We start from the raw sequence: 23,428 nt of genomic DNA on the forward strand, positions 1-23,428 counted from the left end.
ACTGGCGTAGCCACAAGCCCCTGTGTGCTGACACTGCCATAGCGGTGGTGCGTGCATTAAGCAAACTAATCTTTTTTATGGCTTCCACCATAAAGTTCGCAGAGTCCTGTATATGCTGCAGGAGTAAAACAACATCCCCCTAGACAAGGAATCTAACCCCTCAATTAGGTTACCTGACCAATTAGCAATGACTTTTGTGATCCACGCACATGCAATAGTGGGTCTATGGGCCCCCCAGCAGCTGTGTACAATGATTTGAGTGTAGTCTCAATTTTATAATCAGCCATATCTTTTAGGAAGGCTGCCCCAGGGACAGGCAATACAATTTTTCGTGACAGCCTAGAGATTGATTCGTCCACAATCGGTGGATTTTCCCATTTTTGTCTATCCTCCAGACGAAAAGGAAAAGATGAGAGCAACCTTTTAGGGATTCTAAATTTCTTATCAGGATTAACCCACGGTTCTTCGAACAGGGTATTCAATTCCTTTGATGCAGGAAAAGTGACTGCGGACTTCTTTTTTACATTAAAATAAGATTCCTCACACTCCTCTGATACCTTATCAGGAATTTGCAGAATATCTCTGACAGCATCTATAAGAGCCTCTATTCCCTGTGACAGAGTAGCATCCCCCCCCCTCCAAATCCACATCACCCACCTCCATGTCTGACCCACCAGCGTCAGAGTCAGACTACAGGATATGGGCCAGAGATCGTTTTTGCAGACAAATGGGAGGGGATTGAGACGCTAGTTTGGGGACTGAGTCTCTATTCATAAACTCATCCACAGTCTATCTTAAGTATTGCGTCTCTTTGTCATTGCGGGATAGCTTTGTATAAATATTTGAGATCATTCCCTTAATGGAATTAACCCACTCTGGTTCAGCCCCGCTATTCTGGGAAGGTGCACTGCCCTGAGTACGCAGCAGTGAGCCCCCTGGTGAAGAGGAACACTCCACTGTACAAGAAACACACTCTTTGCCTGACATAATGTAAATGTGACAGAGCGCACACACACACACGAAAAGGTTAAGCACAATTAACTCACAAAGAGCCCTTCAGGAAGACACAGAGTTATTTGGAGCCAGCCCCCACTGCGCCCTTATCTCTAATGCCAAGCTTAGCCGGGTCACAGACTAAGTACACTGATAGTGGACTTAGTACACTAATAATCGCTGCCCCCTGCTATGACCCCTGGTACCGCTTAGGTAATCTGGAGTCTCTCCGGAGGAGCCGCTCGTCCCTGTCAGTCAGCATCTGTGTCCACTGCAGAGGGAAAATGGCGCTGCTGGATCTGCTCATAGTGAAGGCCAAGCCCCTTCAATGGCACGCTGTCTTCCCACTGGTTGAGGTAATCTGGTGCTGAAGTAATCCCATGCTGAGGTAATCTGGTGCTTAAAATTGAGAGAAAACCATTTTAAGGCTGTTTTTGCCAGTGTGGGTACTGTGTACAGAGTACTGAGATGCAGCTGTGTACTGTGTCTGGAGACTCATTCCGCCCCGGTTAGAAGCCACGCGTCTCCGTACCCTCATGCCGCCATAATGGCCGGCGACCCGCTAGTCGGGACGCCGGCTTAGTACTCACCACTCTTCATTTTTCTGGCTCTGTTAGGGGTGGTGGCGTGCTGCGGGAATGTACACTCGCCGTGGTGGGGCTTGCGAATAGTTCCCTCAGGAGCTCAGTGTCCTGTCAGCGGGGAAAGGGACCATTAACCCTTCAAGAGGTTGGCCCATTCCCCCCTAAGGCCCACGAAGCAGGCGAGCTGGTGCCAACCAGCCCTGCCTGAAAATAACAAACATATAAAATAAATGCAGAAAACTCTTCAGGAGCTTCCATAAGCGTGACCGGCTACTCTAGGCACATTTTCTAAACTGAGTCTGATCGGAGGGGCATAGAGGGTGGAGCCAGCCCACAATATCAAATTCTTACAAGTCCTAGTGGACCCGTCTATACCCCATGGTACTAAATGGAACCCCAGTATCCTCTAGGACGTAAGAGAAAAAAGCATAATCATAATAATCATCAAAAAATAAGATTTTACTCACCGGTAAATCTATTTCTCGTAGTCCGTAGTGGATGCTGGGAACTCCGAAAGGACCATGGGGAATAGCGGGCTCTGAAGGAGGCTGGGCACTCTAGAAAGATTTATGACTACCTGGTGTGCACTGGCTCCTCACACTATGACCCTCCTCCAAGCCTCAGTTAGGACACTGTGCCCGGACGAGCTGACATAATAAGGAAGGATTTTGAATCCCGGGTAAGACTCATACCAGCCACACCAATCACACCGTACAACTCGTGATACTATATCCAGTTTGACAGTATGAAAACAACTGAGCCTCTCAACAGATGGCTCAACAATAACCCTTTAGTTAGCAATAACTATTTACAAGTATTGCAGACAATCCGCACTTGGGATGGGCGCCCAGCATCCACTACGGACTACGAGAAATAGATTTACCGGTGAGTAAAATCTTATTTTCTCTGACGTCCTAGTGGATGCTGGGAACTCCGAAAGGACCATGGGGATTATACCAAAGCTCCCAAACGGGCGGGAGAGTGCGGATGACTCTGCAGCACCGAATGAGAGAACTCAAGGTCCTCCTCAGCCAGGGTATCAAATTTGTAGAATTTTGCAAACGTGTTTGCCCCTGACCAAGTAACAGCTCGGCAAAGTTGTAAAGCCGAGACCCCTCGGGCAGCCGCCCAAGATGAGCCCACCTTCCCTGTGGAATGGGCTTTCACTGATTTAGGATGCGGCAGTCCAGCCGCAGAATGCGCCTGCTGAATCGTGTCACAGATCCAGCGAGCGATAGTCTGCTTAGAAGCAGGAGCACCCAGCCTGTTGGGTGCATACAGGATAAATAGCGAGTCAATTTTCCTGACTCTAGCCGTCCTGGAAACATAATTTTTCAAGGCCCTGACTACGTCCAGTAACTTGGAATCCTCCAAGTCCCTAGTAGCCGCAGGCACCACAATAGGTTGGTTCAAGTGAAAAGCTGATACCACCTTAGGGAGAAACTGGGGACGAGTCCTCAATTCTGCCCTATCCATATGGAAAATCAGATAAGGACTTTTATATTACAAAGCCGCCAATTCTGATACACGCCTGGCTGAAGCCAAGGCCAATAACATGACCACTTTCCGCGTGAGATATTTTAGATCCACGGTTTTTAGTGGTTCAAACCAATGTGATTTTAAGAAACTCAACACCACGTTGAGATCCCAAGGTGCCACTGGAGGCACAACCGGGGGCTGAATATGCAGCACTCCTTTTACAATGTCTGAACTTCAGGTACTGAAGCTAATTCTTTCTGGAAGAAAATCGACAGAGCCGAGATCTGTATCTTAATGGAGCCTAATTTTAGGCCCATAGACACTCCTGCTTGTAGGAAATGCAGAAATCGACCTAGTTGAAATTCCTCTGTTGGGGCCTTTTTTGGCCTCACACCAAGCAACATATTTCCGCCATATGCGGTGATAATGTTTTGCAGTTACATCTTTCCTGGCTTGAATCAGCGTAGGAATGACTTCCTCCGGAATGCCCTTTTCCTTTAGGATCCGGCGTTCAACCGCCATGCCATCAAAACGTAGCCGCGGTAAGTCTTGGAACAGACAGGGCCCCTGCTGCAGCAGGTCCTGTCTGAGCGGCAGAGGCCATGGGTCCTCTGATATAATTTCTTAAAGTTCTGGGTACCAGGCTCTTCTTGGCCAATCCGGAACCACGAGTATCGTTCTTACTCCTCGCCTTCTTATTATTCTCAGTACCTTTGGTATGAGAGGCAGAGGGGGGAACACATAAACCGACTGGTACACCACGGTGTTACCAGAGCGTCCACAGCTATCGCCTGAAGGTCCCTTGACCTGGCGCAATATCTTTTATAGCTTTTTGTTGAGGCGGGACGCCTTCATGTCCACCTGTGGCCTTTCCCAATGGTGTACAATCCTTTGGAAGACTTCTGGATGAAGTCCCCACTCCCTCGGGTGGAAGTCGTGTCTGCTGAGAAGATCTGCTTCCCAGTTGTCCACTCCGGGAATGAACACTGCTGACAGTGCTAACACATGAATTTCCGCCCATCGGAGAATCCTTGTGGCTTCTGCCATCGCCATCCTGCTTCTTGTGCCGCCCTGTTGGTTTACATGGGCGACTGCCGTGATGTTGTCTGATTGGATCAGGACCGGCTGGTTTTGAAGCAGAGGCCTTGCCTGACTCAGGGCATTGTAAATGGCCCTCAGTTCCAGAATATTTATGTAGGGAAGTCACCTGACTTGACCAAAGTCCCTGGAAGTTTCTTCCCTGTGTGACTGCCCCCCAGCCTCAAAGGCTGGCATCCATGGTCACTAGGACCTAGTCCTGTATGTCGAACCTGCGGCCCCCTTGAAGATGGGCACTCTGCAGCCACTACAGTAGAGATACCCTGGTCCTTGGAGACAGGGTTATCAGCCGATGCATCTGAAGATGCGACCCGGACCACTTGTCTAACAGGTCCCCCTGAAAAGTTCTTGCATGGAACCTGCCGAATGGGATTGCTTCGTAGGAAGCTATCATTTTTCCCAGGACTCGCGTGCAATGATGCACCGATAACTGTTTTGGCTTCAGGAGGTCTCTGACTAGAGATGACAGCTCCTTGGCTTTCTCCTCCGGGAGAAACACTTATTTCTGGTCTGTGTCCAGAACCATCCCCAGGAACAGTAGACGTGTCGTAGGAACCAGCTGTGACTTTGGACGGTTTAGAATCCAACCGTGCTGTTGTAGCACTTTCCAAAAGAGTGCTACCCCGACTAGCAACTGCTCCTTGGACCTCGCCCTTATAAGGAGATTGTCCAAGTACGGGATAATTAAAAACTCCCCTTTTTCGAAGGAGTATCATCATTCCGGCCATTACCTTGGTAACACCCTCGGTGCCATGTACAGTCCAAACGGCCGAGTCTGGACTTGGTAATGGTAATCCTGTACCACAAATCTGAGGTACTCCTGGCGAGGATAGTAAATGGGGACATGCAGGTAAGCATCCTTGATGTCCCGGGATACCATGTAATCCCCCTCGTCCAGGCTTGCAATAACCGCCCTGAGCGATTCCATCTTGAACTTGAATTTTTTTATGTATGTGTTCAAGGATTTTAAATATAAAAAAGGGTCACACCGAACCATGCGGTTTCGGTACCCCAAACCGTGTGGAATAGTAACCCCGTCCTTGTTGAAGTAGGGGCACCTTAAGTATTACCTGCTGGGAATACAGCTTATTAATTGCCTCTAGCGCAGCCTCCCTGTCTGAGGAAGTTGTCGGCAAGGCATATTTGAGGAAACGGCGGGGGGAAGACATCTCGAATTCCAGCTTGTACCCCTGAAATACTACTTGAATGAAACAGGGATCCACCTGTGAGCGAGCCCACTGATCGTTGAAATTTTTGAGACGGCCCCCCACCGTACTTGGCTACACCTGTGGAGCCCCCGCATCATGCTGTGGACTCAGAGGAAGCAAGAGAAGAATTATGATTCTGGGAACAGGCTGACTGGTGCAGCTTTTTCCCTCTTCCCTTGTCTCTGTACAGAAAGGAAGCGCCTTTGACCCGCTTGCTTTTCTGAAGCCGAAAGGACTGTACCTGATAATACAGTGCTTTCTTAGTCTGTGAGGAAAACTGAGGTAAAAATATTTCTTCCCAGCTGTTGCAGCGGATACGAGGTCCCAGAGACCATCCCCAAATAATTCCTCACCCTTATAAGGCAGAATCTCTATGCGCCTTTTAAAGTCAGCATCACCTGTCCAGTGACAGGTCTCTAATACCCTCCTGACAGAATGGACATTACATTCATTTTGGATGCCAGCCGGCAAAATATCCCTCTGTGCATCCCTCATATATAAGACTACGTCTTTAATATGTTCTCATGTTAGCAAACTAGTATGTTTGACAGGGTCACCGACCACGCTGCAGCAGCACGCTCTGCAGGTTCCAGTCTAGTACCTGAGTGTGTAAATACAGACTTCAGGATAGCCTCCTGCTTTTTATTAACAGGTACCTTCAAAGTGGCCGTTCCTAAAACGGCAGTGCCACCTATTTTGACAACCGTGTGAGCGCCTTATCCACCCTAGGGGATATCTCCCAGCGTAACTTATCCTCTGGCGGGAAAAGGTACGCCATCAGTAACTTTTTAGAAATTACCAGTTTCTTATCAGGGGGAACCCACGCTTTTCACACACTTTATTCATTCATCTGATGGGGGAACAAAACACTGCCTGCTTTTTCTCCCCAAACATAAAAACCCATTTTTAGAGGTTAATGTCAGAAATGTGTAACACATTTTTTATTGCCGGGATCAAGTCACGGATGTTTCTAGTGGATTGTGTATATGTCTCAACCTTGTCGACACTGGAGTCAGACTCCGTGTCGACATCTGTGTCTGCCATCTGAATGAGCGGGCGTTTTTGAGCCCCTGATGGCCTTTGAGACGCCTGGGCAGGCGCGGGCTGAGAAGCCGGCTGTCCCACAGCTGTTACGTCATCCACCCTTTTATGTAAGGAGTTGACACTGTCGGTTAATACCTTTCACCTAACCATCCACTCTGGTGTCGGCCCCACAGGGAGCGACATCACATTTATCGGCATCTGCTCCGTCACTATATAAGCCTCCTCCTCAAACATGTCGACACAGCCGTACCGACACACCACACACACACAGGGAATGCTCTGACTGAGGACAGGACCCCACAAAGCCCTTTGGGGAGAAAGAGAGAGAGTATGCCAGCACACACCAGAGCGCTATATAATGTGGGGATTAACACTATAACTGAGTGAATTTTCCCCCATAGCTGCTTGTATATACAATATTGCGCCTAAATTTAGTGCCCCCCCCTCACTTTTTAACCCTTTGAGCCTGAAAACTACAGGGGAGAGCCTGGGGAGCTTTCTTCCAGCTGCACTGTGAAGAGAAAATGGCGCCAGTGTGTCTGAGGGAGATAGCTCCGCCCCTTTTCCGCGGCCTATTCTCCCGCTTTTTTCTGGATTCTGGCAGGGGTATTTACCACATATATAGCCTCTGGGGCTATATATTGTGGTATTTTTGCCAGCCAAGGTGTTTTTATTGCTGCTCAGGGCGCCCCCCCCCAAGCGCCCTGCACCCTCAGTGACCGGAGTGTGAAGTGTGTATGAGGAGCAATGGCGCACAGCTGCAGTGCTGTGCGCTACCTTGGTGAAGACTGATGTCTTCTGCCGCCGCTTTTCCGGACCTCTTCTTGCTTCTGGCTCTGTAAGGGGGACGGCGGCGCGGCTCCGGGACCGAACACCAAGGCTGGGCCTGCGGTCGATCCCTCTGGAGCTAATGGTGTCCAGTAGCCTAAGAAGCCCAAGCTGGCTGCAAGCAGGCAGGTTCGCTTCTTCTCCCCTTAGTCCCTCGCTGCAGTGAGCCTGTTGCCAGCAGGTCTCACTGAAAATAAAAAACCTAATTCTATACTTTCTTTCTAGAGGCTCAGGAGAGCCCCTAGTGTGCATCCAACCTCGGCCGGGCACAAGATCTAACTGAGGCTTGGAGGAGGGTCATAGTGGGAGGAGCCAGTGCACACCAGGTAGTCATAAATCTTTCTAGAGTGCCCAGCCTCCTTCGGAGCCCGCTATTCCCCATGGTCCTTTCGGAGTTCCCAGCATCCACTAGGACGTCAGAGAAATTCCAATACTACTACTCCAACAACACATTTTCTCCTTAGGATTAAAAGCAGAACATTAGGGCCAATTTACACAAATAACCAAACTCTTATAGGTAATTGTCTATAAAGTGACGTGATGCTTTTCAGATTTAATATCCAGCCCAGACTGCACAGAAATAAAAAACATACTAACCAGGTATTATTATCCCATATCCGAAAATATGATATCCAAAATCCAAACTTTGAGCATGACTGGGATAGAGACACCTTTGCTCTTTGGTGGTTCAGTGTACACAAACTTTGTTTCATGCACAAAAATTTTAAAAGTATTGTATAAAATGACCTGCAGGTTATGTGTATAAAAGGTATATATGAAACAAACGCATTCTGTGATTAGATATCTCATTATGGTATACAATTATTCCAAAATACTTTAAAAAAAAAAAAAATCCAATTTACTTCTAGTCCCAAGCATATCGGATATGGGAAACTCAACATTTGGCTGGAAAAATTAATAAACCGAAAAATATAAAAAAACATTTTTTGAAAAGGTTTTCTTTATTTTAAACCAGAGTCTATTTCTCCACATAATCACCTCCTTTATTTAAAAATGTATTATATCTGTCCAGGAGCTTTAGAATCAACTTGTACTCTGCTGCCGGCAGTCCACTGAACCACTGAACTGTGTCTTGCGTCTCCCCTGCTAAGCGGAACTGACGCCTTACCTTCTCCACCGTGCTCCAGCCACAGCCTGGTAACGTCTGTTGGACTTGCTAGTACATCCTACACAGATGCCCGTCGAAACAGCACTGTACACGTGGGTAAGCGTTGTCACGACCAGACAGGGAGTTGTAGGAGCAACTATTTCTAAGGTACCGTACGTACAAGACGCTTTTTAGAAAGATCACTCAAAAAGAAAAAGACTATAAAAATGAAACAATAAAAAGCTCATGGCAGCTAAAAACCAGCAGCTCATTGACCATACTTGCCTACCTGACCCTCTCCATGAGGGAGAAAATGCTCTGTTCCTGGATTTTCCTGGTAATGTATGATTGCCATCATCTGTGGTGGAACACCTTTCTTATCAATTAACTAGCTCACCACAGGTGATGGCAATCATACATTACCAGGAAAGTCCAGGAACAGAGCATTTTCTCCCTCATGGAGAAGGCCAGGTAGGCAAGTATGTCATTGGCCATGGTCCGGCTCCTGCAGCACCAAAAAACAACTGAATTGCCTGAGCCAGGAGGAGGGGATAAAAGGGACGGGCCCGTTGCATTCTGGGAGGCCGAAAGATTTGATCAATTGGTGCCATTCCGCTGACGCTACCTTATATCCCAATGTTTATCCTGAGGATAATCTGTGGACCCTGCAGGAGAAAAGGTAAATACAGTGCATCTGGAAAGTATTCACAGGGCTTCACTTTATCCACATTTTGTTATGTTACAGCCTTATTCCAAAATGGAATAAATTTGTTTGTTCCCTCAAAATTCTACACACAATACCCCATAATGACACATGTACTTAAGTATTCACAGCTTTTGCCACAAAGCTCAAAATTGAGCTCAGGAGCATCCTGTTTTCACTGATCATCCTTGAGATGTTCCTACAGCTTAATTGGCATCCACCTGTGGTAAATTCAGTTGATTGGACATGATTTGGAAAGGCACACACCTGTCTATATAAAGGTCCCACACTTGACAGTGATGTCTGAGCACAAAACAAGCATGAAGTAAGATAGCAAATGGCCATATGGACAGGGTAGGAGGCTATTAGTGGCCATAAGAAAAGTAGACTGTTATAAGGTGTCCAGGAGTTAAATTGTCGCAATTTGTATTAATCAATCAATGAAAAATAACAAGCATGTGTATTTCAGCAACTAAAAATGTGTACAGTATTTTGGGGTACATTTAAATCCAATGTGTCTTGTAAATGTATATACAGTATCAGTAAATAATGGGAACAAATAGATGCAACTATTGTACCATATGCAAGTTAAAAAAAAACAACTCCTACTTCAACACAAAACATTAACATAGATGTCCCACGTTTTTACACACATCTCTCTGCTTTTCAAAAAACAGAAGGGCCACTATCACGTATTTTGGGTAAAACTTGACACAAAGATTTTTTTTTATTTTTTTTTTAAAGAAAACAAGTGAAATGTAATAACAAAGTGCCTAACTAGGCTTATCTTTAAGGTAGAAAAAAATTCTCCGTTATACTCAACACAATATCACAAAATTGAGTTGCCTCGTACGGGCCAAGTCCATCACCGTTTTGTAAAGGAAACTTGTACTTGATAATTCCCCTCAACTCCAAATTAAGAGCCTGTGTTATTTATTCATGAAAACCTAGGAGAAAGAGCTGTGACTTAACTTGTTAAGACCTATGTTAAGATACAGAATTTTTTTTTGTCACATATAGAAAATCTTAACATGAAATACTAATTGTCTTCACTGATCATAATTTACTACCAAATCACCTTTAAATACATTACGGTTTATTAGGAGCAGTGTACATGAAGTACCGCACATCACACCATACTTGCCTACCTGACCCTCTCCATGAGGGAGAAAATGCTCTGTTCCTGGACTTTCCTGGTAATGTATGATTGCCATCACCTGTGGTGAAACACCTTATCAATTAACTAGCTCACCACAGGCGATAGCAATTATACATTACCAGGAAAGTCCAGGAACAGAGCATTTTCTCCCTCATGGAGAGGGTCAGGTAGCAAGTATGCATCACACTTACCTACTTTTTTAGTCTCTTCTCCAGGAGAAGCCTGGAGAGGAGACACTGCAGGCCACATCAGGGGGAGAGGTCAGACTGTCGCGTCATTAGGCCTCATGCCCAATATGGTAAAAAGGCCACGATTTCCCTGTCAGCAGGGAGGGGGCGGGACTAAATTGTTAAATTTTCGGCATTTAGCCCCACTCCCTACATGTCGGTGTCGCAATTCCAGTGTTTTTCTCCCCATCTTGCCGCTTCACTAAAAAGCGGGCAGGATGCGGGAGACCTGCATACTCTTCCAGGGGTGCAGTGGACTACACAAAAATAAAAATAACTTTGAAAAGCAGGAAAAGAACACATGTAATAGTTGTATGGCCGTACCCAACAATGGCGCACATCCCACCACACCTGATACTGAACTATTAAAGAAGACCGATGACAAGTCTCTGACTGTAGGTGTACATTAAAAGCGAATAAAATATTTTTCTTGTAGGTGGCTTCCCAGTTATGTCAGACAAACAACTATCGTGGCCATTGTAGTGATAATTTCAACTTTATAGGTTATGGCTAAAAGCTGTTTAATGTATAACTAGGCTTACCATACTATCCCTTTAAACTGGGACCCTCATGGCTGACTTCAAGGATACATTTAAACTGGTTTTAAGCAGCTAGAGAATCTGTGTAATTCATGAGCGTCCAGGTTTAAAGGCATAGTATGGTAAGCCTATGTATAACCAGTGTGACCATACCACTTACCTATAATAAATGATTTTATATACACAAACACAAATACAATATACTTCAATAAATAACGAACATATGGAAATATTTTTCATAAAAAAAAAAAAAAAATGTTGAAAGGGTAAGCTTTACATGTAGTGGTTCTGTGAACCACAAAGCAAATCAGTGGTTACATATATACTACATAACGGATGACCGACTCTGCAGTGAATTTCTCTGACCGCCTTCTCACATGTATAACCACTAGCAGTTTTTCTACATATAAAAATGTTCAACAAACATGCTCTATAGCAGGGATGAAGAACCTATGACCCTCCAGCTGTTGCTGAAAAGTCCCCCAAGCCTGCTCTATAGGATACTTTTAACAACAGGATTAAAGTCTGGCCAGCTGTACCTTAATCACGTGAAAATAAATAGCTCAAGCACGATTTGGTATTATGAGAACATATGTATAATTTGAGACAGTTTAAACTAGCATTTCTCCCTTAAGAAAATAGTTACAGACAGCACATTTTATTATGAGAATGGACAAAGGTTGCTAGCAGCAACATGGAGCTCAAACATCCACTTAGACCTCTGTCCAGCTTCACAGTCAATAATCCCCCATATAGCACAGGAGATCTGGTCACAGATTATATAGGGGTATATTCAATTGAAGTCGAAAGCAGCCGTCTGTCGAAAAGACGTCAGTTCTCTACCTTTTTAGGTCGGAAGGGGTTCCGACCTATTCAATATAACCCCAATTTTTTCGACAAGTCGAAGTGAGATGGGGAGAGCAGCGCCGGAGACGGGGAGAGCCGAGGCGAGGACGGGGTGAGCAGCGCTGGAGGATGTCACAGCCGCCACAGCCGCCGCTCACAGCAGCATCCACCCGGCTCCAGCAAGCGAGACCTCGCTTGCTGGAGCCGGGTGGACGCTGCCGTGAGTGGCGGCTGTGATGCAGGGAGGGACGGGGAGAGGCAGAGAGACTGGGTGGGGGGGAGACGGGGGAGAGCCGCGGGCAGACGAGGGAGAGCAGCGCTACAGCAGCAGCTATATATAGAAGCTGCTGTAGCGCTGCTCTCCCCCGTCTGCCCGCGGCTCTCCCCCGTCTCCCTTCCCGCATCTCAATTCGACTTTTTTAAAAGTCGAATTGAGATGTCATTTTGTAGCCCAGGTCGGATCTATTCCAACAAATGAATGTCAGAATGGATCCGACTTCAATTGAATATACCCCATAGTCAGGTGTCAAAGTTATTGTTGGACAATTATGTAAATAAGAAAAAATTAATAATGCTGGGTGCAACCCCCAGAAAATAAGATTTTACTTACCGATAAATCTATTTCTCATAGTCCGTAGTGGATGCTGGGGACTCCGTCAGGACCATGGGGAATAGCGGCTCCGCAGGAGACAGGGCACAAAAGCAAGCTTTTAGGATCACATGGTGTGTACTGGCTCCTCCCCCTATGACCCTCCTCCAAGCCTCAGTTAGGTACTGTGCCCGGACGAGCGTACACAATAAGGAAGGATCTTGAATCCCGGGTAAGACTCATACCAGCCACACCAATCACACCGTACAACTTGTGATTTGAACCCAGTTAACAGTATGACAACAATGAAGTAGCCTCTAAAAAAGATGGCTCACAACAATAATAACCCGATTTTTTGTAACAATAACTATGTACAAGTAATGCAGACAATCCGCACTTGGGATGGGCGCCCAGCATCCACTACGGACTATGAGAAATAGATTTATCGGTAAGTAAAATCTTATTTTCTCTAACGTCCTAGTGGATGCTGGGAACTCCGTCAGGACCATGGGGATTATACCAAAGCTCCCAAACGGGCGGGAGAGTGCGGATGACTCTGCAGCACCGAATGAGAGAACTCCAGGTCCTCCTCAGCCAGGGTATCAAATTTGTAGAATTTAGCAAACGTGTTTGCCCCTGACCAAGTAGCTGCTCGGCAAAGTTGTAAAGCCGAGACCCCTCGGGCAGCCGCCCAAGATGAGCCCACCTTCCTTGTGGAATGGGCATTTACAGATTTTTGGCTGTGGCAGGCATGCCACAGAATGTGCAAGCTGAATTGTACTACAAATCCAACGAGCAATAGTCTGCTTAGAAGCAGGAGCACCCAGCTTTTTGGGTGCCTACAATATAAACAGCAAGTCAGACTTTCTGACTCCAGCCGTCCTGGAATTATATATATATATATATATATATATATATATATATATATATATATATATATATATATATATATATATATTTTCAGGGCCCTGACAACGTCTAGCAACTTGGAGTCCTCCAAGTCCCTAGTAGCCGCAGGCACCACAATAGGTTGTTTCAGGTGAAACGCTGACACCACCTTAGGAAGAAACTGGGGACGAGTCCGCAGTTCTGCCCTGTCCGAATGGAAAATCAAATATGGGCTTTTGTAAGACAAAGCCGCCAATTTTGACAATCGCCTGGCCGAGGCCAGGGCCAACAGCATGGTCACTTTCCATGTGAGACATTTCAAATCCACAGATTTGAGTGGTTCAAACCAATATGATTTGAGGAATCCCAACACTACGTTGAGATCCCACGGTGCCACTGGAGGCACACAAGGGCTGTATATGCAATACTCCCTTGACAAACGTCTGGACTTCAGGAACTGAAGCCAATTCTTTCTGGAAGAAAATCTATAGGGCCGAAACTTGAACCTTAATGGACCCCAATTTGAGGCTCATAGACACTCCTGTTTGCAGGAAGTGCAGAAATCGACCTAGTTGAAATTTTTTCGTGGGGCCTTCCTGGCCTCACCCACGCAACATATTTTTACCACATGTGGTGATAACGTTGTGCGGTCACCTCCTTCCTGGCTTTGACCAGGGTAGGTATGACCTCTTCCGGAATGCCTTTTCCCTTAGGATCCGGCGTTCAAACCGCCATGCCGTCAAACGCAGTCGCGGTAAGTCTTGGAACAGACAAGGTCCCTGCTGGAGCAGGTCCTTTCTTAAAGGCCGATGCCACGGTTCCTCTTGGAACAGACATGGTACTTGCTGAAAGCAAATCCCTTCTTAGCTCCCGAGGCCATTAGTCCTCTGTGAGCATCTCTTGAAGTTCCGGTTACCAAGTCCCTCTTGGCCAATCCGGAGCCACGAGTATAGTTCTTACTCCTCTATGTCTTATAATTCTCAATACCTTGGTTATGAGAAGCAGAGGAGGGAACACATACACCGACTGTTACACCCACGGTGTTACCAGGACGTCCACAGCTATCGCCTGAAGGTCTCGTGACCTGGCGCAATACCTGTCCCATTTTTTGTTCGGGCGGGACGCCATCATGTCCACCTTTGGTCTTTCCCAACGGTTCACAATCATGCGGAAAACTTCCCGATGAAGTTCCCACTCTCCCGGGTGGAGGTCGTGCCTGCTGAGGAAGTCTGCTTCCCAGTCATCCACTCCCGGAATGAACACTGCTGACAGTGCTATCACATGATTTTCCGCCTAGCGAAAAATCCTTGCAGTTTTGCCACTGCCCTCCTGCTTCTTGTGCCGCCCTTTCTGTTTACGTGGGCGACTGCCGAGATGTTATCCCACTGGATCAATACCGGCTGACCTTGAAGCAGAGGTCTTGCTAAGCTTAGAGCATTATAAATTTGCTCTTAGCTCCAGTATATTTATGTGGAGAGAATTCTCCAGACTTGATCACACTCCTTGTGTGACTGCTCCCCAGCCTCTCAGGCTGGCCTCCGTGGTCACCAGCATCCAATCCTGAATGCCGAATCTGCGGCCCTCTAGAAGATGAGCACTCTGTAATCACCACAGGAGAGACACCCTTGTCCTTGGATATAGGGTTATCCGCTGATGCATCTGAAGATGCGATCCGGACCATTTGTCCAGCAGATCCCACTGAAGAGTTCTTGCGTGAAATCTGCCGAATGGAAGTGCTTCGTAATAAGCCACCATTTTTACCAGGACTCTTGTGCAATGATGCACTGACACTTTTCCTGGTTTTAGGAGGATCCCGATTAGCTCGGATAACTCCCTGGCTTTCTCCTCTGGGAGAAACACCTTTTCCTGGACTGTGTCCAGAATCATCCCTAGGACCAGCAGACGTGTCGTCGGAACAACTGCGGTTTTGGAATATTTAGAATCCACCCGTGCTGTCGTAGAACTACTTGAGATAGTGCTACTCCGACCTCCAACTGTTCTCTGGACCTTGTTCTTATCAGGAGATCGTCCATTTTCTTTGAAGACGAATCCTCCTTTCGGTCATTACCTTGGTAAGGACCCGGGGTGCCTTGGACAATCCAACGGCATCGTCTTGAAACTGATAGTGACAGTTCTGTACCACGAACCTGAGGTACCCTTGGTGAGAAAAGGCAAATTTTGGGACATGGAGGTAAGCATCCCTGATGTCCCGGGACACCATATAGTCCCCTTGTTCTTTGCTATCACTGCTCTGAGTGACTCCATCTGGATTTGAACCCTTGTAAGTGTTCAAATTTTTCAGATTTAGAATAGGTCTCACCTAGCCTTCAGTACCACCATATAGTGTGGAGTAATACCCCTTTCCTTGTTGTCGGAGGGGTAATTTTATTATCACCTGCTGGGAATACAGCTTGTGAATTGTTTTCAATACTGCCTCCCTGTCGGAGGGAGACATTGGTACAGCAGACTACAGGAACCTGCGAGGGGGGAAACCTCTCGACATTCCAATCTGTACCCCTTGGATACTACTTGTAGGATCCAGGGGTCCTGTACGGTCCCAGCGTCATGCTGAGAACTTGGTAGAAGCGGTGGAGGGCTTCTGTTCCTGGGAATGGGCTGCCTGCTGCAGTCTTCTTCCCTTTCCTCTATCCCTGGGCAGATATGACTCTTATAGGGACGAAAGGACTGAGGCTGAAAAGACGGTGTCTTTTTCTGCAGAGATGTGACTTAGGGTAAAAAACGGTGGATTTTCCAGCAGTTGCCCTGGCCACCAGGTCCCATGGACCGACCCCAAATAACTCCTCCCCTTTATACGGCAATACATCTTTGTGCCGTTTGGAATCTGCATCACCTGACCACTGTCGTGTCCATAAACATCTTCTTGCAGATATGGACATCGCATTTACTCTTGATGCCAGAGTGCAAATATCCCTCTGCGCATCTCGCATATATAGAAATGCATCCTTTAAATGCTCTATAGTCAATAAAATACTGTCCCTGTCAAAGGTATCAATATTTTTAGTCAGGGAATCCGACCAAGCCACCTCAGCTCTGCACATCCAGGCTGAGGCGATCGCTGGTCGCAGTATAACACCAGCATGTGTGTGTATACTTTTTAGGATATTTTTCAGCCTCCTATCAGCTGGCTCCTTAAGTACGGCCCTATCCGTAGATGGTACCGCCACTTGTTCTGATAAGCGTGTGAGCGCCTTATCCACCCTGAGGGGTGTTTCCCACTGCGCCTTAACTTCTGGCGGGAAAGGGTATACCGCCAATAATTTTCTATCGGGGGAAACCCACGCATCATCACACACTTCATTTAATTTATCTGATTCAGGAAAAACTACAGGTAGTTTTTTCACCTCACACATAATACCCTTTTTTGTGGTACTTGGAGTATCAGAAATATGTAACACCTCCTTCATTGCCCTTAACGTGTGGCCCTAAAAGAAAATACGTTTGTTTCTTCACCGTCGACACTGAAATCAGTGTCCGTGTCTGGGTCTGTGTCGACCGACTGAGGTAAATGGGCATTTTACAGCCCCTGACGGTGTTTGAGACGCCTGGACAGATACTAATTTGTTCGCCGGCCCTCTCATGTCGTCAACCGGCTTGCAGCGTGTTGACATTGTCACGTAATTTCCATAAATAAGCCATCCATTCCGGTGTCGACTCCCTAGAGAGTGACATCACCATTACAGGCAATTTGCTCCGCCTCCTCACCAATATTTTCCTCATACATGTCGACACACACGTACCGACATACAGCACACACATAGGGAATGCTCTGATAGAGGACAGGACCCACTAGCCCTTTGGGGAGACAGAGGGAGAGTTTGCCAGCACACACCAAAACGCTATAATTATCCAGGGACAACCTTTATATAAGTGTTCCTCCCTTATAGCATTTTAATATATATACATATCGCCAAATCAGTGCCCCCCCTCTCTGTTTTAACCCTGTTTCTGTAGTGCAGTGCAGGGAAGAGCATGGGAGCCTTCCCACCAGCCTTTCTGTGAGGGAAAATGGCGCTGTGTGCTGAGGAGAATAGGCCCCGCCCCCTTTTCGGCGGGCTTCTTCTCCGGAGTTTTAGATATCTGGCAGGGGTTAAATATATCCATATAGCCTCAAGGGCTATATGTGATGTATTTTTCGCCATACAGGTATTATACATTGCTGCCCAGGGCGCCCCCCCCCAGCGCCCTGCACCCTCCGTGACCGCTGTGTGAAGTGTGCTGACAACAATGGCGCACAGCTGCAGTGCTGTGCGCTACCTGATGAAGACTGAGAGTCTTCTGCCGCCTGGTTCCGGACCTCTTCATCTTCAGCATCTGCAAGGGGGGTCGGCGGCGCGGCTCCGGGACGAACCCCAGGGCGAGCCCTGTGTTCCGACTCCCTCTGGAGCTATGTCCAGTAGCCTAAGAATCCAATCCATCCTGCACGCAGGTGAGTTGAAAATCTCTCCCCTAAGTCCCTCGATGCAGTGAGCCTGTTGCCAGCAGGACTCACTGAAAATAAAGAACCTAAAAACTTTTTCTAAGCAACTCTTTAAGAGAGCCACCTAGATTGCACCCTTCTCGGCCGGGCACAAAAACCTAACTGAGGCTTGGAGGAGGGTCATAGGGGGAGGAGCCAGTACACACCATGTGATCCTAAAAGCTTGCTTTTGTGCCCTGTCTCCTGCGGAGCCGCTATTCCCCATGGTCCTGACGGAGTCCCCAGCATCCACTAGGACGTTAGAGAAATACATCAGTGACACAACCAGAGGAAGATGCAATAGTCTGACATAACAGGGAAAGGGCACTTGGCTTGGAGTGGGCCTTCCCATGGAAACTAGCGGAAGCAATACAGGAGCTTCTCAGGCCCTTGGGTGAAACAACGTAGTTATAGTAGGGCCTGCAACCATTATTAAGTTTAGAGGATTGTGGGCCCAATTCAAGGATGATTGCAAAAGCAAAATGGGTGGAGGAAGATAAACCATGTGCAGACAGATTTAGATTTGGGTGGGTTATATTGCTTCCGTGCAGGGTAAATACTGGCTGCTTTATTTTTACACTGCAATTTAGATTTCAGTTTGAACACACCCCACCCAAATCTAACTCTCTCTGCACATGTTATATCTGCCCCACCTGCAATGCACATGGTTTTGCCCATTAGAGGAAGATTTCGCTTTTGCAATCAACCTTGAATTAGGCCCTATGTCCGTAAAAAATTTAATTTAACTAAAGAACGTACCTTTCTAATAATAGCAGTTGTGGGGTCCCCCCTAATATCCACCATCATTTGTGCTTTGTAGGGTCCAGTAACATACATCTAGCAATGACTCACTGCTGGTCACATTGTAGCTGCTCAGTTCTCTATAACAAGAGAAGTTTGTACTATCAACTTATTTAAATAACCCAACCTCAGCTGAGACTGTATACAGCATACAGCATTGAATGGACATCCATTGGTCATCGGCTGTGAGACAAACGCGGAAACCCAGGAATAACAAAAGAAAAAGCTTACCTTAAGCAGTGCTTCTATGGGATTGTATTTAGGCCCCAAAACGAATATCCTTTGTCCTTTCCGCACAACACCACTAAAGACCCGAGCAAATGCAATGAAATGGCTTTTATCCTCTACTTCTTGCTTCTCCGGCTTATGCATCAGGTTCTCGCTTTCATGTGTCAGTGTTTGTGGATCACCTATAATATGATTAAACCAAACAAAGAATGGAGTAAAAAAAAAATCCCTAGATATATTAATAAGACATTAGCCAATCTATATACAAAATAATTTAATATTTAATATACAATAAGGATGTCTGCAATGTGACTGCACTACTGGGGCAAGTTCCTTTATATTTTGCAGCTTATCTGCTTTAGATGTCAGTAAGAAGTGCTCTAAAAAGGCTCTCTACACATTAACACACGAGAAATGCTGCATTGTAGCCTGACAAATATAATAAGCTTTGCCCAAGCAACCTGCGCAGCACGTTGGGTACACTAAAGGTGAGGGGGAAAAAAATAAGAATTTACTTACCGATAATTCTATTTCTCATAGTCCGTAGTGGATGCTGGGGACTCCGTAAGGACCATGGGGAATAGCGGCTCCGCAGGAGACTGGGCACATCTAAAGAAAGCTTTAGGACTATCTGGTGTGCACTAGCTCCTCCCCCTATGACCCTCCTCCAAGCCTCAGTTAGGATACTGTGCCCGGACGAGCGTACACAATAAGGAAGGATTTTGAATCCCAGGTAAGACTCATACCAGCCACACCAATCACACCGTATAACCTGTGATCTGAACCCAGTTAACAGCATGATAACAGAGGAGCCTCTGAAAGATGGCTCACAACAATAATAACCCGATTTTTGTAACAATAACTATGTACAAGTATTGCAGACAATCCGCACTTGGGATGGGCGCCCAGCATCCACTACGGACTATGAGAAATAGAATTATCGGTAAGTAAATTCTTATTTTCTCTAACGTCCTAAGTGGATGCTGGGGACTCCGTAAGGACCATGGGGATTATACCAAAGCTCCCAAACGGGCGGGAGAGTGCGGATGACTCTGCAGCACCAAATGAGAGAACTCCAGGTCCTCCTCAGCCAGGATATCAATTTTGTAGAATTTTACAAACGTATTTGCTCCTGACCAAGTAGCTGCTCGGCAAAGCTGTAAAGCCGAGACCCCTCGGGCAGCCGCCCAAGATGAGCCCACCTTCCTTGTGGAGTGGGCATTTACAGATTTTTGGCTGTGGCAGGCCTGCCACAGAATGTGCAAGCTGAATTGTACTACAAATCCAACGAGCAATAGTCTGCTTAGAAGCAGGAGCACCCAGCTTGTTGGGTGCACACAGGATATACAGCAAGTCAGATTTCCTGACTCCAGCCGTCCTGGAAACATATATTTTCAGGGCACTGACAACGTCTAGCAACTTGGAGGCCTCCAAGTCCCTAGTAGCCGCAGGCACCACCAATAGGTTGGTTCAGGTGAGACGCTGAAACCACCTTGGGGAGAAACTGAGGACGAGTCCTCAATTCCGCCCTGTCCGAATGGAAAATCAGATAAGGGCTTTTTCAGGATAAAGCCGCCAATTCTGACACGCGCCTGGCCCAGGCCAGGGCCAACAGCATGACCACTTTCCATGTGAGATATTTTAACTCCACAGATTTAAGTGGTTCAAACCAATGTGACTTTTGGAACCCAAAACTACATTGAGATCCCAAAGTGCCACTGGAGGCACAAAAGGAGGCTGTATATGCAGTACCCCTTTTACAAACGTCTGAACTTCAGGGACTGAAGCTAGTTCTTTTTGGAAGAAAATTGACAGGGCCGAAATTTGAACCTTAATGGACCCCAATTTCAGGCCCATAGACACTCCTGTTTGCAGGAAATGTAGGAATCGACCCAGTTGAATTTCCTCCGTCGGGCCTTACTGGCCTCGCACCACGCAACATATTTTCGCCAATTGCGGTGATAATGTTTTTGCGGTTACATCCTTCCTGGCTTTGATCAGGATAGGGATGACTTCATCCGGAATGCCTTTTTTCCTTCAGGATCCGGCGTTCAACCGCCATGCCGTCAAACGCAGCTGCGGTAAGTCTTGGAACAGACAGGGTCCTTGCTGGAGCAGGTCCCTTCTTAGAGGTAGAGGCCACGGATCCTCCGTGAGCATCTCTTGAAGTTCCGGTTGCCAAGTCCTTCTTGGCCAATCCGGAACCACGAATATAGTGCTTACTCCTCTCCATCTTATCAATCTCAGTACCTTGGGTATGAGAGGCAGAGGAGGGAACACATACCCTGACTGGTACACCCACGGTGTTACCAGAGCGTCTACAGCTTATTGCCTGAGGGTCCCTGGACCTGGCGCAATACCTGTCGAGTTTTTAATCATGTGGAAGACTTCTGGGTGAAGTCCCCACTCTCCCGGGTGGAGGTCGTGCTGAGGAAGTCTGCTTCCCAGTTGTCCACTCCCGGAATGAATACTGCTGACAGTGCTATCACATGATTTTCCGCCCAGCGAAGAATCCTTGCAGCTTCTGCCATTGCCCTCCTGCTTCTTGTGCCACCCTGTCTGTTTACGTGGGTGACTGCCGTGATGTTGTCCGACTGGATCAACACCGGCTGACCTTGAAGCAGAGGTCTTGCTAAGCTTAGAGCATTGTAAATGTCCCTTAGCTTCAGGATATTTATGTGAAGTGATGTCTCCAGGCTTGACCATAAGCCCTGGATATTCCTTCCCTGTGTGACTGCTCCCCAGCCTCGCAGGCTGGCATCCGTGGTCACCAGGACCCAGTCCTGAATGCCTAATCTGCGGCCCTCTAGAAGATGAGCACTCTGCAACCACCACAGGAGGGACACCCTTGTCCTTGGTGACAGGGTTATCCGCTGATGCATCTGAAGATGCGATCCGGACCATTTGTCCAGCAGGTCCCACTGGAAAGTTCTTGCGTGGAATCTGCCGAATGGGATTGCTTCGTAGGAAGCCACCATTTTACCCAGAACCCTTGTGCATTGATGCACTGAGACTTGGCTCGGTTTTAGGAGGTTCCTGACTAGCTCGGATAACTCCCTGGCTTTCTCCTCCGGGAGAAACACCTTTTTCTGGACTGTGTCCAGGATCATCCCTAGGAACAGAAGACACGTCGTCGGAACCAGGTGCGATTTTGGAATATTGAGAATCCAATCGTGCTGCCGCAACACTACCTGAGATAGTGCTACACCGACCTCCAACTGTTCCCTGGATCTTACCCTTATCAGGGAATTGTCCAAGGAAGGGATAACTAAAATTCACTTCCTTCGAAGGAATATCATCATTTCGGCCATTACCTTGGTAAAGACCCGGGGTGCCGTGTACCATCCATACGGCAGCGTCTGAACTGATAGTGACAGTTCTGTACCATAAACCTGAGGTACCCTTGGTGAGAAGGGTAAATTTTGACATGAAGGTAAGCATCCTTGATGTCCCGAGACATCATGTAGTCCCCTTCTTCCAGGTTCGCAATCACTGCTCTGAGTGACTCAATCTTGAATTTGAACCTCTGTACGTAAGTGTTTAAAGATTTTAGATTTAGAATCGGTCTCACCGAGCCGTCCGGCTTCGGTACCACAACAGTGTGGAATAATACCCCGTTCCCTGTTGCAGGAGGGGTATCTTGATTATCACCTGCTGGGAATACAGCTTGTGAATGGCTTCCAAAACTGTCTCCCTGTCAGAAGGAGACATCGGTAAAGCCGACTTTAGGAAACGGCGAGGGGGAGACGTCTCGAATTCTAATTTGTACCCCTGAGATATCACCTGAAGGATCCAGGGGTCTACTTGCGAGTGAGCCCACTGCGCGCTGAAATTCATTGAGACGGGCCCCCCACCGTGCCTGATTCTGCTTGTAAAGCCCCAGCCTATACTGAGGGCTTGGCAGAGGCGGGAGAGGGTTTCTGTTCCTGGGAACTGGCTGATTTCTGCAGCCTTTTTCCTCTCCCTCTGTCACGGGGCAGAAATGAGGAACCTTTTGCCCGCTTGTCCACGAAAAGACTGCGCCTGATAATACGGCGTCTTCTCATGTTGAGAGGCGACCTGGGGTACAAACGTGGAATTCCCAGCTGTTGCCGTGGCCACCAGGTCTGAAAGACCGACCCCAAATAACTCCTCCCTTAATAAAGCAATACTTCCAAATGCCGTTTGGAATACGCATCACCTGACCACTGACGTGTCCATAACCCTCTACTGGTAGAAATGGACAACGCGCTTAGACTTGATGCCAGTCGGCAAATATTCCGCTGTGCATCACGCATATATAAAAATGCATCTTTTAAATGCTCTATAGGCAAAAATATACTGTCCCTATCTAGGGTATCAATATTTTCAGTCAGGGAATCCGACCACGCCAACCCAGCACTGCACATCCAGGCTGAGGCGATTGCTGGTCGCAGTATAACACCAGTATGTGTGTAAATACCTTTTAGGATACCCTCCTGCTTTCTATCAGCAGGATCCTTAAGGGCGGCCATCTCAGGCGAAGGTAGAGCCCTTACAAGCGTGTGAGCGCTTTATCCCCCCTAGGGGGTGTTTACCAACGCACCCTAACCTCTGGCGGGAAAGGATATAATACCAATAACATTTTAGAAATTATCCGTTGTTATCGGG

General features: G+C 47.1%; 1 protein-coding gene across 1 annotated transcript in view; it reads right to left on the bottom strand.

Moving 5' to 3' along the window:
- EFL1 (elongation factor like GTPase 1) overlaps positions 1 to 23,428 on the bottom strand; it is a 651,720-nt gene that overhangs the window by 352,590 nt on the left and 275,702 nt on the right. The window contains exon 14 of the mRNA XM_063925942.1: positions 18,803 to 18,981. Coding sequence (XP_063782012.1) covers positions 18,803 to 18,981 — 179 coding nt within the window. The remainder of the gene's footprint in view (positions 1 to 18,802; positions 18,982 to 23,428) is intronic.

This window comes from Pseudophryne corroboree, chromosome 6, assembly GCF_028390025.1.
Source record: "Pseudophryne corroboree isolate aPseCor3 chromosome 6, aPseCor3.hap2, whole genome shotgun sequence".
Taxonomy (NCBI): Eukaryota; Metazoa; Chordata; class Amphibia; order Anura; family Myobatrachidae; genus Pseudophryne; species Pseudophryne corroboree.